Source organism: Molossus molossus, unplaced genomic scaffold (genome assembly GCF_014108415.1).
Source record: "Molossus molossus isolate mMolMol1 unplaced genomic scaffold, mMolMol1.p scaffold_m16_p_7, whole genome shotgun sequence".
NCBI classification, from domain to species: Eukaryota; Metazoa; Chordata; class Mammalia; order Chiroptera; family Molossidae; genus Molossus; species Molossus molossus.
In genome coordinates, this window is record NW_023425401.1 from 2,000,884 (window position 1) to 2,020,162 (window position 19,279).

The following is a 19,279-nucleotide window of genomic DNA, read 5'->3' on the forward strand; positions in this document are numbered from 1 at the left end:
TTTGGCTCAGCGGTTAGAGCGTCGGCCTGCGGTCCAGAGAGACCCAGGTCCGGTTCCCGCTAAGGGCATGTACCTCGGTTGCAGTTTGTCCCCAACCCTGGTTGGGTCGTGCGGGTGGCGGCCACTCAATATGTCCCTTTCACATTGATGTTTCTCTCTCTCTCTCTCTCCCCCTTCCTCCCGCTCTATGTGAACAACAAATGAAAAAATGTCCTCGGGTGAGGATTAAAAAAAAGAAAAAGAAAAAGAAAGGTGTTAAGATTACTAGGCCCTCAACATACTTTTGTTCACAATAAACAAAAGGTCAACAACCTAACATCCTGCCCTAAATGCCCTCAACAGAAGACCGAGTGAGTCCACCCATGCAGCGGGGTCCTCGGCAGCTGTGTCAGAAGAGATGCTGTCGATGTCTGTCAACACGGGACAGGGCGAGGACACTAAGGAAGAAGATGCTGTCGATGTCTGTCAACACGGGACAGGGCGAGGACACACTCTAAAGAAGATGCTGTCGATGTCTGCGAACACGGGACAGGGCGAGGACACTCTCTAAGGAAGAAGATGCTGTCAATGTCTGTCAACACGGGACAGGGCGAGGACACACTCTAAAGAAGATGCTGTCGATGTCTGCGAACACGGGACAGGGCGAGGACACTCTCTAAGGAAGAAGATGCTGTCAATGTCTGTCAACACGGGACAGGGCGAGGACACACTCTAAGGAAGAAGATGCTGTCGATGTCTGTCAACACGGGACAGGGCGAGGACACACTCTAAAGAAGATGCTGTCGATGTCTGCGAACACGGGACAGGGCGAGGACACTCTCTAAGGAAGAAGATGCTGTCAATGTCTGTCAACACGGGACAGGGCGAGGACACTCTCTAAGGAAGAAGATGCTGTCGATGTCTGCGAACACGGGACAGGGCGAGGACACTCTCTAAGGAAGAAGATGCTGTCAATGTCTGCGAACACGGGACAGGGCGAGGACACACTCTAAGGAAGAAGATGCTGTCGATGTCTGCGAACATGGGACAGGGCGAGGACACTAAGGAAGAAAAGCGGCTACAGGAGACACCCGTGGGACACCCCGCCCGCACCGGGGAGAGCCGACTCAAGTGTCTGCGCTGCTTTCCCAAGGTGGGGGGTGGGTGGTTTCACCTCTTCCTTCGTCCACACCGCTGTCTGCCCCCCGGTGAACGCGCACTGTTTACAAAGCAGGACCCGCTACAGGGGTCTGCACACGTTTACATCTTAAAGACACCAGTACCCCAGGCTGTCGAGAACTGCCCAGTAAAATGCTGGTAGGCAGCACCTACCCCCGAGGTGACCACTGTTCACCTTCTGCTTCTGTGGTCCATCTGAGGTTAGACTGCACTTTGTTCTTGCTGAACGAGTTTTATTAGATCTGCTAGGAGAAGGTGACAGGAGAGCTTACAGGAGTAGAAACTGGCGCTTTCCCTCCAGCACTGGTGTGACCGTAAACCCTGAGCAAGTTAGCAGCGCTCTATCTCGAATGTAAACCACTACGCTGCAGGAAGACATATCAAATCACACATCCTCATTTACAAGCAAGATGCAGAGTTTCCATTTGGGCTCACTTCCTGTCCCAGGACACATCTGGACAAGGAAGACCTGCTGGAGACAGGACGAAAGGCCCTCGGCGGTGGGCAAACAGGAGCACACGTCAGGTGTTCACTGGGAGAAGACGAGCTTCATCCAGCCCAGCTGTACGCCGTGATCACGCTGCTGTCCCACCTGCGGGTGGGCACTCTGGACACACACTGCGGAGCACGTATGACACCCAGGTCCTCGTGCTCAGCAATGGGGGAGGTGGCACCACAAAGATGGCTTCCTCCAGTCGTGAGTGTCCCGTTTACTTGCCACAACCAAAGGTTTTGTTCCAGTTTTCATAAAGCTCTAGATCTTTTGGAGACACGCTAGGCCGCACAGTTCTGAACGCATTTTCAAAGTCCACATACGCTATGGGTGGGACCTGGTCTGCTGCTATTGTGGCGATGTCGGCGGTCTGCAGGCTGCGAATGGGCCCGAGGGACGCCTCCCTGCACAGCTGTGTCATGTCGGCGCCCGAGAAGCCTTCCGAGCGCTGCACTATCAGCTCGACTTCCTCCTCCCGGAGGCAGCACTGCTCCCTGGACATCAGATTGGTCACTATCTGCTTCCGGGCTGCTGCTTCTGGGAGGGGGATGTAGAGCCTCTTCACCAGCCTCCTCCGGGCAGCCTCGTCGATTTCCTGAGGCCGGTTGGTTGCTCCCACAACCAGAATGCGATCTTCGGAAGACGTGGTCGCTCCGTCTAACTGAACCAGGAACTCAGTTTTTATCCTCCGAGAAGACTCATGCTCACCATCTCCCCGCTGGGATAACAAGGAGTCAATTTCATCAATGAATATCACGGCTGGCTGCTGACACCTTGCAACAGCAAACAAGGCTCGGACCATCTTCTCCCCCTCACCCACCCACTTGGAGGTCAAGGAGGAGGCAGAAATACTGAAGAAGGTGGCCCCAGACTGACTCGCGATACACTTGCCAATCAAGGTTTTCCCAGTCCCCGGAGGACCAAAGAGCAGGATTCCTTTCGGCGGCCCTCGCAAACCAGTGAAGATGTCCGGCCTCATCATGGGCCACACAACTATCTCCTTGATGGTGGCTTTAGCGAATTCCACCCCGGCAATGTCTTCCCAGCTCACGGGAGGCCCGTGGTCCACAATCTCACTCATAATCAGTTCGATCATTTTTGGCTCCAAGCTCTTCAGACGCTCATCACCGGGGGGCGCTGGTTCTGTGGGCCCGGCGCCATCAGGTTTATACTGCATGCCGCCATTCGGGTCCCCCCCGTCTGCCTTAGGCACAGGAGGGACAAACTTCCCAAAAATCCCTCGGGACCTACTGGCTCCCAGAGACTTTTTTACGCCACCATAGGAAGACGCTGACGCACGTGGGGGCTGGTGGCACTTTTTTTGTTGCTCGACCCATAGCTGTTCTTTGGCCGTCTTAAAGGCGGGCAGACTGCTTTCCTCTCTGTGGCCACTGGGTCCCGTGTCACTCAGGGCCTTACTCGGGGCCGGGACAGAAAGTGCGCCGTCAGCAGTGCTGGGACCAGGCAGGGTGTTCCTGTCCCGGGGGTTTTCCCTGCCAGGGGGACAGCGGGGCTGATGGGATGGGAGCATGCTCAGTCCTATGCTGGCTTTCGGAGAGCTGTTGTTTTCCTTTCTGATGTTTCCAAATAATGGTGTGGCTAAGTCACCAAAAGGCGCAGAGAACGTGGGACACGGCTTTGGGGTGTTGATCGCCACAGGTGGCTGGGCATTCTGAGGGCCCCACGGACTGCTCTCTGGGATGTCCCGGGTCCTCTCCGTCCCATGAGCTGGCTTAGTCGATAGCTCATTCTCCCCAGAACCACAAACGCTAAATCTCGGAGGATCAGAGACCACGGACCCTTTATGGATTACTACCGAAGCCTCTGCAGGGGCCAGCAGGGAGTCTCTGAGCTTCTGGCCGGCCCGCACCATCTCCTGCACTTCACGCATCTGGAAAACATTACTTACTGACAAGCCAGACTGCCACTGGTCGCTGTGAGTTTGCTGAGCTCTTACTGACGGTAAAATGCTCTCTGCATAGTTATTCAAGCCAGTCTCCGCATTGTCAGAATCGACGATTGCAGAATACTTCTCTGCGTATTTCTTGAACAGTTTGGAAGCACAGACCTGGGAGATCTCGGAGTTTGCCCACGCGTACTGAATGCGCAATATCTGCGCTCGGTAGGCATCCGCCTTCTCCTCAGCTGTACACGTACCAGATGTCACTGTGAAGTAGTTTTTCTGCCATTCACTCAGGTGCACAGACCTGGAGTCTGGGGCCTGCATCGTAGAGGCTCTACAACAAAGACAAACGTGGGAGAGTCAGTAATAATTAGAAGACGACAAAGTACACTGTTAAATCCCAGCTCATCTGAAAGAAGACTCTCATTTACACAGTAAATGTGTCAGGGCAGACCATCTGCAAGAGAAATACTAGTTACTCATAAACTGCACACATTCAAGATATAAAAGACTAAAGACCCGACTTAATAATGCTTTGTTATGGGTTTAACTGTTTTGGTTATATAATAATTTTCCCTGCTAACAGGGAAAGCATTTCTAAGGAAAGGACTTAAAATTAATCAGCACAGAAAGGCCACATGGAAGGAGCATGGAATACAGACAAAGCAAAACTGATCAAACCTGGGGTTTAAGTCTGGCCTCCAAGAAAAAACAGATGAACAACATGAAGCAGGCCTCTTACTTCCGCCAAGCCTTCAGTTTTCTCTGGAAAGGGAGAGAAATCATTGTGAGAACCAAGTCAAACAATGAATATAAAAATGCTCTGAAAACTGTTACCAGCCCTACTGCACAAATGTGGAAACTGAGGCTGAGCGTGTGAAGGAACTCCCTGGAGATCAGAGTGTTCGGGTTGGTGCAGAATTCCCCCCGAGCCGTCTCTCCCCTGGCAGCGGGCACGTCCCAGGGTGCAGATGCCCTCAGTGCTACCCCCAAGGTCAGAGCAGCCGGGATCATGAATACAAACCACCACCATTACTAAGGGTTTTTAGGGACTTATTCATGAATGAGGACATAAAACAGAAACCCCCAGAATCTCTCACCATTTCCCAACAAGCAGTAAAAAATTAAACTGTCATGATCTACAAATTACGAGAACACGCCACACAATCTGCTAGTCAAATGCCTATACTCAGATTTCTTCCCTCACATTATTTTTATAAGCCTCCTTACATGAAGCTAAAATCATTTTAACACGATTATAGATGAATATACCGTGTTGCTGGCTGTGTGGGATTTACCTGCCAACCCACGAGGGAAATTTGTAAGAAAACTTTTACGTTTCCTAACAGTGTTGCAATAAGGGAAAGACGAAGCATTTAAGTGTTTTCAAATGTACCCTCCAAATTACCTGTAAAGATAGCTTACTAATCATGTTGGGTGGCTTCATATCTCCCACAATACCCACAAAGACTATCCCACTCTAGGCAGGTGTTCATGAATCCTTGTTAAAAACAACAACAACAACAAAACTTAAGACTCAGGAAGATTCTAATTCGTTTAAAATTACAAAGGTAAATAGAGTCTAAACTACAACTGACGTCTCCTGCCCATCCTTCTGCTACAGCTTTTCCCTTGAACGTCTTTCGTGCAATACCAGCAATGGAAGGTGGGAAGAGAGGGGGCTGGCGCAGGCTCGGCACGAACTTCCCTCTTACTGGGGCACCTCCCCCTCCCCAGGGGTCCCCCTCACAGCTGCGCCCCCGCACCCTTCCCAGCACACCTGCCCTCTCTTCCTCCGCCCGCCGAGCTCTCCAAAACCCACCCGTCGTCTTCCCTCGAACTCAGCCCCGGGCCAGCAGCCGTGGATGCGGGTAACAGACACCCGTCCACACAGACACCTGCCGGGCCAGCCCTGACCCAGGCCCCGGCCCCGTCTCCACGTCCCCGTCATCTTCCTGCGCGTCTCCAGCCTCAAAGGCTCATCAGCACCGACTGGAACTGCGGCCACGCTTCCAGCTGGTGGGTTTCCGCTGGCAAAGAGGTGACATCTGTCCCACTGGACAGACCGGCTCCCGCGACGCGCAGGCCCCTCCGGCGTCACGGGGCAGAGCCGCGGTCCCGCGTGGCGGGCTCCCCGCACCTCGTCTCCCGCGCAGCCCGAGGCCCCCCCTCCTTCCCCAGGCCGGGGCCGCGGCCTCCGGGCACCTGCGGGGAGCGGCCGGCAGGCAGAGCCCCACCGGGGCTACACAGAGCTCGGCGGCCGTCGGGACTTCCGGTCACCGGGGCCCAAGACGCCCCCGCGGCGGCGGGCTCCTCCCGCGCCCTCCCCTAAAAGGGAGGCACCTGAGCGCACAGGTGTGGAGGGGGGCACGCCCACTGCGAGGGGCGTTCCGGGACCGCGGCCGTCCCCCCGCCGCCCAGGAGCCGCCCCGCCTCCGGCCGCCCCGGGAGGGCCTGCGGCGGCCGAGCTGGCCTCTCCGCGCCTCTCGTTCCCGCCCGGCTCCGGCTCCGCCACGCCGCCCGAGGCCCCACCGACCTGCAGCCTCGAAAAGCGCGCCGACCGATGTGCGCCTGCGCGCTGCGGACGTGCTCGCTCTGTGCCGTGCGTGCGTCTGTGCGGAGCGGGGGCGCGCGTCGGGGCGGGACCCGGCGTCGGGGCGGGGCCGCGCGTCAGGAGCGAGGCTGCGCGTCGGGGCGGGGCCGCGCGTCGGGGCGGGGCCCGGCGTCGGGGGCGAGGCTGCGCGTCGGGGCGGGGCCCGGCGTCGGGGGCGGGGCGCTGGCGTGTGGTCCTGGCACGGTGCTCGCAGGAGCCTGTTCTGCGCGGCGGGGCGGGTTTACGTCCCGGACGAACCCTGCGTTTCCTTGCGAGTGCGCTTCGTTCTTCAAGTCCTCCGCCTGAGGACGCGCGGGCGCCGAGGGCGCTGCCTTCCGCGGGTTGCCGGAGGACGCGCTCACCTGGACGCACCTGCCTGCCCGGGGGCCTTGAAGGGGGCCCCGCGGTGCCCGGGCCCGGGCCCCTCCCGCCACGCAGAGCCTCAGGGAGGTACCTGTTTCTCACCGGCTGCGATCAGGTCGAGTGGCGTGCAAAATCCCCGTCGTCGTCAAGAGGAACGGGGGATTGGAATACTGGCCCTGAGCCCTGCGGCTCAGATGCGCCCCTCGGCCAGCACCACCCCCCTCTGGCCTGGGCTCCTTCGGGACCGTGCCCTGGAGGACTGAAAAGCTCTATTACTACCTTGGACTTGGGCTTCAGAGAACAGAACCAGCTTTAGATTAGCTTAGTGAATTGCATTGTCAGATCGAGTCACAGAATAGCCACTAACAGCCACCTCTTCGCTGATGAATGTCACTGTGTCGCATAAAGAGAAGTCTGGAGGTTGGCCGTTCCGGGTCCGATGACACGACCCGGGGATGTCTGAAGGACCATCTTTCCATCTGCCGTTCTGCCGTCTTTTCCCTGGTGGAGTTTCCTCCCCAGGCCTGGGGTCTCCTTGTCCCAGGAGGGCCCCCACAAACCAGGGAGCCAGCATCACCTGTTAGAGCGGGAGGAAGGGGACACCCTGGGAAAGGACCTTTCCCCCTAAATACTGCTCCCTTGGAAAAAGGAAGAAGCCGCTCCCACGAAGCCCCAGTAGCCTTCCTGTCCCTGTCTGGGCTCAGCGGGTCCCCTGGCTGCCCTTTTCTGAAAAAGTGACCGTCTGCAGGTGGGGCTTGAAAAAATGACTCTTGAGTAGCAACTAACGCACATGACATCTAAATAACAGAAAATAACGCATCCTGTTGGAGATGTGCCTGCCTTTTCTGCTCCTTATTCTTGCTGTTTGTTTATTTAAGAGGTGGAGTCCCGTCCAAGTGAAACTCCCTATGCTGTTACAGCACCTAGAACCGTGCCCAACACGTACTGCACACTCAGCAAACATCGTTGAATACATGAGTGCTGTTTAAAAATATCCCGGGATGTCATATCTTTGGCCCTCTGAAAGGATACGTCCGTATTTTGCCAGTCGGCTGGGTACAACGTAGAACAGGACACTCACCAGACACAATAGCCATTGCACTTCAGATAGTTTATTAAGCACTGAACCACATGACGGGACACGTTAAAGACCACAGGCGTGACATCCAGTCCCACAACCATAGACAGCCCTGGGAGATCATTCCATAAGCCCTTGCCGCCACCACCACGTCAACAGCACGAAACACTGTGTTTTTTTAATCAACAAAAATCACAGCCAAATAATGAATAAAAGCTGTATCTCTGGGGTAAACGTCTCAGAGCAGATACCATTTCTTCACTGATGAGAATGCAGAGGCCTAAGCCCAGGCTCCCGGGGGACAGGAGAGGGAAGCGTGAAGCCACATAAGCTCGCGTCCACGGGGCCGGGACGATGTTTATCTTCCTCTTGGTCCAGTTTTCATGGACACTCTGTTCAAGTGTGGATCTCTGCAGGGAAAGAAATAATGTGAACAGATGGCTACATTTAAAAAGTTAAAGAATTGGAATTTTATACGCTTCCCACTTGAACACAGAAAAGGACGTGCTGTTTCTCCAGTCAGGTGAGGGCCACTGCAAGGGAGTTTGAACTGGCTTCTCTATGACCCATTCTGTCAAGGTCAGAAGAATCTGTGCCGTTTCCTACCCTCTGAACAATAGAGACAGGCCCTCCTTTCTGTCAGAACAGTGACACACGGGCTTGATACAAGGAAGGTGCATGTGGTTTGCTAGTGTATGCAACATTGAGGAAACAAATCCTACTTTCACCTTTTGATTTGAGAGCAAGGACAGTGAGTCCACAGTAGCCGTGACTTCTGTCAGAAGTGTGGCTTTGCCCTGGCCAGTTTGGCTCAGCGGTTAGAGCGTCGGCCTGCGGTCCGGAGAGACCAGGGTTCGGTTCCTGCTAAGGGCACGTACTTCGGTTGCAGTTTGTGCCCGGCCCTGGTTGGTCGTGCGGGTGGCAGCCACTCGATGTGTCCCTTCACGTCTATGTTTCTCTCTCTCTCTCTCCCTCCCACTCTATCTGTACAAAAAATGGAAAAATATCCTCGGGTGAGGATTTAAAAAAAAAAAAAAGAAGTGTGGCTTTGTTTCTGGTCATTTTTCAAAGCTCCGTGGAATCCAGTCATGATGTGACCCATCCACAGGGCATGTGTGCAGACACTGGGCTGCGGGAACATGTATCAGGAGTACTTGCCTGACATGTTCTGTTTTGTACACACCTCAGAGCAGTCACCCCCCCCACACACACACACACACCCTACCTTAGAACAATGGAATAATGAAAATCTGAGCCTCTGCCCAGCACCTTCCAGAGATGCTTCAGCTATGACTTTGAGTTGCTCTGGGCAGGGAGGTCCCCTAGGCTCAGGAGCAGTCACCTGAGCAGGGAGGTCCCCTAAACTCGGGTGCAGTGCGCCTGGGCAGGGAGGTCCCCTCGGCTCAGGAGCAGTCACCTGGGCAGGGAGGTCCCCTCGGCTCAGGAGCAGTCACCTGGGCAGGGAGGTCCCCTAAACTCGGGTGCAGTGCGCCTGGGCAGGGAGGTCCCCTCGGCTCAGGAGCAGTCACCTGGGCAGGGAGGTCCCCTAAACTCGGGTGCAGTACACCCGGGCAGGGAGGTCCCCTCAGCTGGCAGCAGTGCACTTTGAAGAAAGGTCCTGTTGTACCAGGAAAAGAACCAGGCAGTTCCAGACCAGCCGTGACTGCAAAGGTGGGTCTTTGACCTCATGGGTCAGGATCCATGGAGAGGCTTCTCATATAGACCAAACTCAACTTTTAACTTCTGACATTTTAGCACTATAATATTTCTGGTATTCACAGTTAAAATTAAGAGCAGAGAAGGCAGAGTCGTATGCTGGCAGTGGTCATAGGTCACACACGTAGGTTCTCCATCTCCCACAGGCCAGGATAGATGGGCCATGGGGTGACGAGAAGAGAGACAGAGAAGCAGAAGCGAAGGAGAGGGTCACAAAGGTACGTACACCACCCCTCAAAAATGGGGTGAAAGGATGAAAAGACAGACACGAAAAAGGTAGACACTCCAGTGGACCGGCGTTCTTAAAATAATCTAATGAAGCGGCTTTACGATTGCTGTGGCTCCATCAGACAGAACTGTGGTCCTCCCTGTGGCCAGCCTTGCATATCAAGTGTAAATGTTTTCCTCCCACGCTGACCACACGCTGTCCTCGGGGTTTCGTTCTCTGACACAGGGCAAAACCCTCACAACTTCAAGAAACCGGGCGTCCAAACATTTCCTCCCTCTGAACCATCCCCAGCGTGGTTCTCAGGGCAGTGAATCATGGGTCATGTCAAATCCCCCGTGTCACGTGTTCATGACTTTTCATCGATGTAGTTTGCCAGTTCAGTATGTAAGCTTGTGATGGTACTAGGTTGAATCAGTAAGCAGGGAGAACCCTGAGGGAACATTGCAGACACACACCATCAGTAGTTTTCACATGAGGATACACAGTAAACGTCCATCTGAGTCTCTGAAGAATAACTGTAGCCCATAGTTAGTTCCTCTCCCCCCTCTCCGGCAGGGCACAGGGCTGGCCCAGAGGCAGGACGAGCTCACCTGCGCACCTCTATGCCTGCCCAGCCTCCAGCAGGGCAGCCGCCAGCCCCTGGATGTGCTCCCAGGCCCGCTGCACATGCGCAGACTCCACCGTGCGGGAGCAGATGGCAAATCGCAGCACGAACTTGTCTCGCAGGCGACAGGGGACCAGGTGGATTTCCCTGGCACTGTTTATTCTGTCCAGAAGATGCTCATTCAGCGTGTTGGAACCCTGGAGGACCAAGAAACGAGCCACATCTCAGCGAAATAGCCACGGGACGGTCTGCCTTCCGCGGACGAGGGCTGGAGGGCAGATGCGGAGGCAGAGGAAGGGACATCTTTGTCTTGTCCCTCGGCAGTGGGGACCGTGCACAGGTGGGGTTGCCGTGTTTGCAAACCATGAGAAGGGAAGAGAACTCAGCCGTGACGACAGGCTGCTAAGTGGAAGAAGCCACCCACGAAGGCAGCAGGTGGCCGGCTCCAGGTAGGACTGTCCAGCAGGCACAGCCGTAGTGACAGGGAGCAGGGCAGGGGTGCCTCGGGAGGGGCGTGGGAGTGAGTGCTGAGGGGTGGGGGTTCCTCTGGGGAGGATGAAGATGTTTTCAGATTAGGTAGTGGCGGCGGCCGCACAGCTCTGTGGGGATGTGCACACTCGTCCCTTTACGGGGACAGGCTATGTGGGATGGAAACCTGGGCTGGGCGGTGTGGTTGGGGGGAGTTCATGCAGCTGTGGAGCACGGGGGTGACAGGATGCTTTGCCCTCTGTCACCTGGAAGGGACTGGACCGGACTAGAACTGACCTTCAGCCGGAAGCAGACGAGCCCCAGAGTGACTTCGGCACAGACTTCAAAGCGAGGATCCTGGTTCACCAGGGACTGGAACTCCTGAGCCAGCCGCACATGCTGGAGAGCGAGGGGAGGGCGAGTGAGCGCCTGGCCTCTGCCGGTCGGAGCTCAGCCACCCAGCCGGCAGCCGGCAGCCCCATCACCCAGCGGTGCGCTTTCGGCCATGGTCCCCAGTGTTCACCCACTCACACGCTGTTCCCGCCAGACTGACACACTCGTGTCCCCACGGGAAAAGGGTCGTGTCTTCAGGAAAACGCACCCATCCCCCTCTTCTGTTCCTGTCCCACCCCAACAACTGTTTGTGATTTTAGGGGAAACACTGGGAAGAGGCCTTTGAACGTTCTAGAAAAGAGGGGTGGCTGACACCCGCGGGGCGACTCCTCTGCGCGCAGCATGGCGCCAGCCGCTTGGCTGCTCGTCACAGGGGCGATGCCACCACCTGCCCGTTGTGCAGGGGGGGAAATTGAGGCTGGGCTCGCACATGGCTGCCTGGCGCCGAAGCTCTGGTCCCGCTGAGGCCGTGGCTGTTTGTCACGCGGCAGTGTCTTCCGCCACGGAGAGCTGAGAAGCACGTCAGTCCCTCCTCGCGGTGAAAAACATCACCTTATTTGGCTTCCAGATGTCCATGGAACTCAGGAGCGGGTTCGGATGGTCTTGGTCTGAGTGCAGGGTCTTGGGCGTGTCTTCCTGCTCTAAACCCGGGCATCCAGCTTGTGCTGTCCCTGCGAGGTGCCCAGGGAGCACCCCGCTGCCCTACCCGCTCCACGTGGCAGGGGAACCCCTCTGAAGGAGCCGTTCCCTCGCAGCACAAGCCTGGTGCCACCAGAGGGCGCCAAAGACTCGGGCCTGCAGGGGCCTGGCGGCGGCTGGTTCTGGACCACACACCTGCCTCTGCACAGGCTGCTGTCCCTGTCCGGCAGGATGGGGACCCGCTCAGAGGGAGGCTCTGAGTGTTTTCAGCACGAGCCAGCCTAATCACACCCAGATGCCCCGGAACTTAAAGCTGGAGTCATGATGGAGACATAAACCACCATTTTTCACATTCTTTCCCCAAGAAGCTAAATCGTCACCGCATCTGAGAACATGTTCTCAAATGGGGCGGGAGACCTCTTACACGTAAACCCTCTCTCACACACACACTCCTGTGAGGCAGACGGGGGCCAGTGCATGACGTTGGGTGGGCACTGAGCTGATGGACGCCCGGCCGCGAGCCCTGTCGCAGAGGATGGGCCTGGGACACCCTGTCCAGCCCACGGCCGCTCCGCCTCGGCGCCAGGACTTCAGACGAACAGCAGTGCCTCCACTGCTGGATCTGGAAGCTGTGATGAGCCCGGTGCCTGAGGCCGAGGCAGGACGTCAGGGTGGGAGCCACCTGGCTGCAGACAGCACACCGTTTGCAGCCGAAGGCAGAGGGGTGGGGGAGGGGCTTGGGCCAGTCCCAGAACACATTCAGGCCTCAGTTCCCGCAATTGCTTAAAAAAAAAAAAGCAGGGGAGGGCCTTGCAGTAGACAGGTGGTCTCCACCTTGGGGTGCTCATCACAGCGGAGAGAGACCCAGCCCAGGAGAGCTAGGGCGTGTCTGGGAACCCCGGGCCAGGTGACCTCATCCCCCCCATGCTTTCTTTCCCTTTCTGGAAGGTTCTGGAGAAAAGCCCTGTGTTCTGTCGCCACCCTTGACGGCGCCTTGCTGTCCACCAGGTGTCGCTGGATCACCAGCTCTGGGTGTTTTCCCAGGGACGGCCTGCTGGCGCCCATCACCAGCTGTCTCAGTGGCAACGTCAGAAGGATCCATGGCCACGCCCTGCCCGCCCCATACAGCCCTGCGCGCGGCAGCTCAGCCTGCCCCCTAGCACACGTGCTTATGATGGCGTCTGAATTCATCCCTGAAGCCCCCAGACCCCACAGACCCCCAGAGAGACAAGGGAGAGAAAGTCACCTTGCGGATATAGGCCTGCAGTCCCGTGACTCCGTACATCCGGAAAACAAACCACATCTTCAGGGAGCGGAACCGGCGCCCCAGCGGCAGCTGCCAATGCTGCAGAGAAGCAGAGCCGGCCTCAGGGCCCGGGGAGGCCGCTGCCCCGTCCCCAGGCGGCCAGTGCTGCAGAGAGCAGGGCCGGCCTCAGGGCCCGGGGAGGCCGCTGGCCGTCCCCAGGCGGGCCAGTGCTGCAGAGAGCAGGGCCGGCCTCAGGGCCCGGGGAGGCCGCTGGCCCATCCCCAGGCGGCCAGTGCTGCAGAGAGCAGGGCCGGCCTCAGGGCCCGGGGAGGCCGCTGCCCCGTCCCCAGGCGGCCAGTGCTGCAGAGAGCAGGGCCGGCCTCAGGGCCCAGGGAAGCCGCTGGCCCATCCCCAGGTGGGCCCTGGAGGAGTGAGCAGGGCTCAGGCGACAGCCTGGTGGCCGAGACCCTGCACTCACTGGGGTGCTCACAGATGTCCGTTGAGTGCACCGGCCGGGCTGGGCTCAGGCGCGTGGAGAGCAGCCAGGATGGGGTAGGTGCCACTTAGAGCGGACACTCCCTCTGCACCAGCCTCGCCTGGCGGGACCTGAGTCCTGAGGGCAAGGTACTCTGTCCCATTGTGTCTCGTTCCCAGCCCCGCCCCGCGCCTGACCCACAGCGGCCATTCCATAACCTGTGGACTGTTGTCGACGCCTGTGCTTAATTATCGGGAGGAAAACCCTTCCGCCCGAGTGGTCAGATCGTCTCTGCAGGTAGACACCCAGGAGCGATCGAGGCTCCTCAGACACCCAGTGAGTGGGTTCTGGGGGCTCTCCCTCCAGCACTGACAAGGCTGCAAGCGCTGTCTCCAGGGGGCCCTGTCCTCAGGGGGCCCTGTCTTTGGTCCCACCCCTAATCAGCACCAGCGTGGCCGGAGGTGCAGCTCCCTCGCCAGATGGCCTGGGTCCCCGAGGCTCGGTGCGTGAGTTCTCGACTAGGTCCCCTGCTCTGCCTTTTAGAGGTTCAGAAGTCCTTAACTTCCCCGAGTCTCTGAGTCCATCCACACCTGTCCCGTGAGTGTGTCAGTGCCCACGCTGCCCTGACCAGGTAAACTAGGCAAAGGAAGCTGCCCACAGGCAGAAAAGGGCAGAGCCCCTTCTCCAGACCCAGCGCCCGCCCTCCTTGGGGGCTAAGGCTCTGTCCTCACGCCCTGGTCCTCTGTAGGTCATAGTCCTGACACAGCCTGTTTGCCCCCCACTCTCCTGGAGCAGCCCCAGAGGCAGCATGAACTCCTGGGGTCCACACCCCTGCCTGGAGGCTGGGACAGTCTAGGTTGGGGTGTCATCCTCTTTAAACAGAGCGGTGGTGTCTCTGATTGACTTCCCTTCACCTGCTGAGCCCAGCACCAGCTCTGTCAGAGAGGCTGGGATCTTTGCCCAGAATTCACCCCAAAGGCAGAACCAGAAGAGAGCCCAGCGGCACTTATGAGCCCAGTAGTTCCAGCTGGGACAGCAGCAGAGCTCGAGAAATGTGGTCAGGGCGGAGGGAACGGGCCAGGCAGGAGGCGGGGGACTCCCATAGTGCAGGCAAGACGGTGCCCCAGGCCCTTTGCACGTCCAGGGGCCGAGACTGGCTCCCACACCCGGGCCCCGCCAACCTGCTAGCTCTTTCCTGACAGAGACCTGTGTGTCCCACGTGGCTTCTCCCACCCCGTGGAGATGGGCACTGAGGACTAACGCAGGGCCCGGGCTTCAGGAGACCCTGCTTCCCAGCTCTTCCTCGGACCCTTCATAAAGCTCACGTCTCACAGCTTCTTCATGACCTACGAGTGCTCTCCGAGGACGCTGCACCCCCTCCCTCTGGGCTGCAGCAGGACCTCGACGCCGGGTGGACCTCCGAGGGCCGGCCGCCGCGCTGTGATGCTCTGCCCCTGCCTGCATGCGGCCCTTCGAGAACAGCAGGTGCCAAGCACCACGCCAGCTCATAAGCAACGGGCACTCCATGCCGTGGGCTCCATCACCCCGAGAAAGAGCAATGGCCTGAGGGGGTGCGGGTGTGTCAGAGGCCGGCCGAGGAGCTGGGACCTCATCCCTTCGGCCGGAAGCAGCCCCAGGGCAGCCGAGGCTCCTGGCTGGGAGAGCACTTTGCACCCAACATGCTGCCACCGGAGCCCCGGGGAGGCCCTGAGTCTGCCTCCTCGCCGTGTCCGGAGGCCAGCTCCGGCCGGGCTCGCGGTGACCGCACAGGGTGGAGGTTTCCCGGGCTGACCACGTCCCCGCCCCCGGGAATCCGCGTGCAGACTTCCTGCCGAGAGAAGGCCGTTCCTCGCTAAGCCGCCACCTGTTGTTGGCGGTCGGGGGCCGGCACTGCCTGGCCTCAGTGGCTCGTTCAGACCCAGGGACAGCGTGTCCTTCTGTGGGACCCCGATGGTGTGGGGAACACAGCACTTACCCTGTAGTCAGTGATTAGCCCTGGAAAAGACAGAGGAAAAGAAAGAGAAACCGTCAGACACACGAATCACACGCCAGCCCGGAGCCCCGGAGCCAGACGGAAGGCGGCGCGTGGGCTGGTGGCCCTTCCCCAGGTGCCCGGGCACAAACGAGAAAGCTGGCCGTGACCGTCCCCGTCGGGCCGCTCTCCGTAGTCACAGAAGCCAGAGCACCTGAGAGTCCTCTGTTCCCCGTGGGAAGCGGCATCTGAGTCACGCACCACCCTGACTTCACACGCTCGCGCGTGGGGAGGGGGTGGCGCTGTCCAGTGGTCAGTATGTAGAAGAGGCATCTCCTCAGGGGTGTTCAGCTCCGTGACCTCGGAGCCGTCGTGTTGGCCCAGGGCAGACCCGTGCGTGCCCCACGGCTTTGCAGTGGTCACGGAGGTGACTGGCTTGCGTGGTGAATCTCGGGATCAGAGCGAGGAGAGGACACTGGACCAGACTCTCAGAGGCAGGACTTTGTACATGGAAACCCTGGGCAAGGAGTCAGTCTCTAAGTGCCCCCCGTCCCCAGGTCAGAGCAGCTGTGTGTGGTCCCTGCAGGCCTGACCAGGTCGACCGGGACAAGCCGTCCACCTACCGCCATCCCCTACCACCCTGCTCTTGGCCACTGTGCAGGCGGCCGGGCCTCTGTGTACCCCCCAGAAAACCTGAACCCCCAGACCCCAGCTCAGGCTGATAGCTGCCTGCCATCTGGCTGGGACAGACCTTGCCTTGCTCCACTGGTGTCTACAGTGGCGGAGACAGAGACAGGAAGGGTCGTCTTATGAGGTTCAACCTCCTGTCTCCTGAGGGATGCCGAGACGAAGCCCGTGTCACTCCCAACCCGTCCTGTCGGCCTCACACCTGGGAACGAAGCTGCCCCAAATGTCCCCATTGGTGGTCAGAGGCGCCTGGGGGCCGTCTGCACGCCAGCAGAGACGGGGTAACAGCTCCCCCAGCGCGTCGGCGTAAGAGGCGCGCAGGAGGAACTGGTCGAAAACCCAGATGACGTCGCGACCCACCTCCTAGTTCATGTCACTGCACTGTCCCCCCAGCCACCTGGCTCCTTAAATGTGATCACAATCGAGTGGCATCAGACACTGAGTTCTCCGGTCAGGCGGCCACCTCGGTGCCCAGTGGCCATGTCCCTGTGCAGCAGTCACTGTGCCGGAGAGCACACCAAGGCCTCGGCCAGCAGCCCCTGCGGCAATGGCTTTCCTCACACCGTGGGCTGCTCCGTCCGTGTTACGTGTCTGGTGAGTCTTTACGACGACACGGACACAGGTGGGGAGGGCGTGAAACAGCGGAGCCCCACGGGTCCGCAAGGACGCGACCACGACAGCAGTGTCTGCATTTCGCGGGGGGCTGTGGGCCCTCTCTGGCTCGCCGTCCACTCTTCTGCTTCCCAGCGCACAGTTTGAGAGAGAAAGGACCTGTCTGAACAGTCCCTGTGCCCCGTGGGACCGCCTGTCCCGTCACCAGCGCTGAGAGAATCATTGTTCTCGAACAAAGGCCTCTCTCTTTTGGTCCCAGTGCGAGGGCAAGTGTCCAACAAGAGAGCATGTGAACATCATGCGGTCCGCATTCAATCACCATGCAAACTTCATGCAAACATCATGTGATCACCATGCAAGCTGCATGTAAGCATCATGTAATCACAATGTAAACTGCATGTGAACATCATGTAAACTTCAAACATGCAAACTACATGTGACCATCATGTAAATGCCATGCAAACAACATGTCATCACCAGGCAAACACCATGCGAGCTTCATGTAAACATCATGTAATCACAATGTAAGCTGCATGCAAACATCATGCAACCACCATGTAAACTTCACACAAATGTCATGTAAATCACCATGCAAACTTCACACAAACGGCATGCAATCGCCACACAAGCTGTATGTAAACATCATGAGATCACCATGCAAACTGCATGTAATCACCATGTAAACTGCATGTGGACATCACATAAACCTCACACAAACACTATACAAACCACATGTAGCCATCATGTAAATGCCATGAAAAACACATGTGATCACCATGCAAACACCATGCAAGCTGCATGTAAACATCATGTAATCAGCATGTGAATGTGCAGAACAAACACACTTTGTGACGGGAACCACTCCCGCTGTTTGCTCCCTGGGTCCGGCAGGCGCTGTCTCAGCCCCGAGCAGCAGGGCAACAGTCCCCACCAAGGCCCCACTGAGCGGGGTTGTGGACGGAGTCTCGGGCCCGGAAGGAGCCCTCAGGGTGAACTGATGGACAGGAAGATGTCCCTGAGGGCAGATGTGGTCCTGGACCCGGTGACGAGAGGGAGGCGTCCTGAGGACCCGCGGGAGGGACGGTGCTGCGGCCTGGCCAGCGGCAGGGGTGTCGGAGGGGCCGAGGCCAGCAGGCAGACCACACGGGCAGGCCTGTGCGGTGTTGATGCCCTGGGCTCCCCAGACTTTGCAGGTGGCCTCTGGGCCTTGTTCGTGGTCCCAGCACAGGGCACAGAGAGCCGGTGTGCAAAAACAAATAGGATGGCGTTTGGGTGCCTGTCCTGCCCGGGCCTGTGACTTTCTCGTCAGTCCCCACACCCCAGCCAACGTCCCTCCTCTCCGCACAGTGGACGCACAGGTCGCAGAGCCCCTGGGCAGTCGTGACTCGTAGGTTCCGGCAGCAGGGCCCGCCCGCACCGGGAGCTGACCTCCAGGCCCACCGCCCGCCCGAGGGGGCAGAGCTTCCGGCCTCCACACCACACCCTGGAAGTCTCTGTGGATGGGACCGTCCCCTCGGCTCCGGGGCACTTCCTGCCAGAGCCGGCTCCGCAGGCTGCTCACCTGAGTCCTGGTGGCTGTGCTGCAGGTACACGGGGTCCAGCTTGAAGGCCCCCGTCAGGTCTGCTCTCCTCTTCACCCTGGTTTCAGAGAGGAAGCCATGAGGGTCAGAGGAGGCGTCTCAGCAGGGACTCCACCCCGGCCACCTGTCCCCTCCGCCGCCCGGGCCAGTGCGGGCTCACCTGCTCCGGGACCCCTTCGCCGGCCCCTCTGCACGGCCCCTCCTCTGCGCCCCAGCACCCAGGCTCACTGGAGCACAGTGTGAATCTCGAGCGCCGAGCGCCCGGGGGCAGGTGGCATAATAAAGAATAAATATTTGTCTTTGTCCCTGTTCCCAGCACACAGAGCCTGAACCCCTGGAATGTGTGCAGCGATGAGAGGGTCTTTTGTGTGCCCAGGAGATGACAGGTGGCCGGGCCCCTGGCTTCAGGGTGGGGGCTGGTTGCTGGGAAAACCAGTCATGATTGGTGGAGGGGAACTCAGCTCCGTTCCCCAGTCTCCAGGGAGGGAGAGGGCCTGGAGAAGGGGTTTATCACCGGTGGCCAGGGAGTTAATTAGGCAGGCCTCCGTGTGGACACCTCCCTCACACCCTACCTGCAGCCTCAGGGATGTGCTGGGCGGGAAGCTGCGTGCCCCTCCCCCCGCACCCCCTGGGCAGCCCCTCCGTAAGTGCAAGGAAATCTCTGTCCTGAGTCCTGTGACTTGTTCCAGAAAATCATCAAACCGGGGATCGTGGGAACCCCGACTTTATAGCCAGGTGGGACAGAGAGATACGGGTAGCCTGGGACCCGGTGCTGCCTGTGGCTTCTGTCTGAGCCTTGACCCTGCGGTGAAAGTGTTCAGGGTTGGAGTGCGGGGCACCGGCGGGGACCAGAGAGCTGGAGAAAGGGTGAGGACAACCCCAGCGGACATTTATTCCTGATGTCCCTCCAGCCCCAGCCTGGCCCCATGGGCGTTGTGCTGTGTGCAGGGCGACCAGAGGGCCGGCAGGGCCTAGGCCGTGTCCCAGACCTCAACCCTCCACTATCTGTGTGTCCCACGGAACAGGCACAGGGGTGACGGTCCTTCTTCACAACTCAGATCACGCCTCCG

General features: G+C 58.5%; 2 protein-coding genes across 3 annotated transcripts in view; both read right to left on the minus strand.

The window, feature by feature from the left end:
• Positions 1 to 1,335: 1,335 nt before the first annotated feature.
• Positions 1,336 to 5,072, minus strand: FIGNL1 (fidgetin like 1). 2 transcript variants are annotated; one of them, XM_036246923.1, is made up of 3 exons: positions 4,963 to 5,072; positions 4,236 to 4,319; positions 1,336 to 3,888 (listed from the first exon to the last, which is right to left on the minus strand). In XM_036246923.1, the coding sequence occupies exon 3, from the start codon at positions 3,876 to 3,878 to the stop codon at positions 1,869 to 1,871; it is 2,010 nt and encodes a 669-aa protein (XP_036102816.1). In that variant the 5' UTR covers positions 3,879 to 3,888; positions 4,236 to 4,319; positions 4,963 to 5,072; the 3' UTR covers positions 1,336 to 1,868. The 2 variants fall into 2 exon arrangements, with proteins under 2 accessions (XP_036102816.1, XP_036102815.1); XM_036246922.1 differs by having other exon boundaries at positions 4,231 to 4,319.
• Positions 5,073 to 10,133: 5,061 nt separating this feature from the next.
• DDC (dopa decarboxylase) overlaps positions 10,134 to 19,279 on the minus strand; it is a 34,294-nt gene continuing 25,148 nt past the window's right edge. Inside the window, exons 9-13 of the mRNA XM_036247012.1 lie at positions 18,191 to 18,267; positions 15,334 to 15,353; positions 12,884 to 12,982; positions 10,903 to 11,004; positions 10,134 to 10,334 (exon numbers count right to left, since the gene is read on the minus strand). Of these exons, the coding sequence (XP_036102905.1) occupies positions 10,134 to 10,334; positions 10,903 to 11,004; positions 12,884 to 12,982; positions 15,334 to 15,353; positions 18,191 to 18,267 (499 nt within the window). The remainder of the gene's footprint in view (positions 10,335 to 10,902; positions 11,005 to 12,883; positions 12,983 to 15,333; positions 15,354 to 18,190; positions 18,268 to 19,279) is intronic.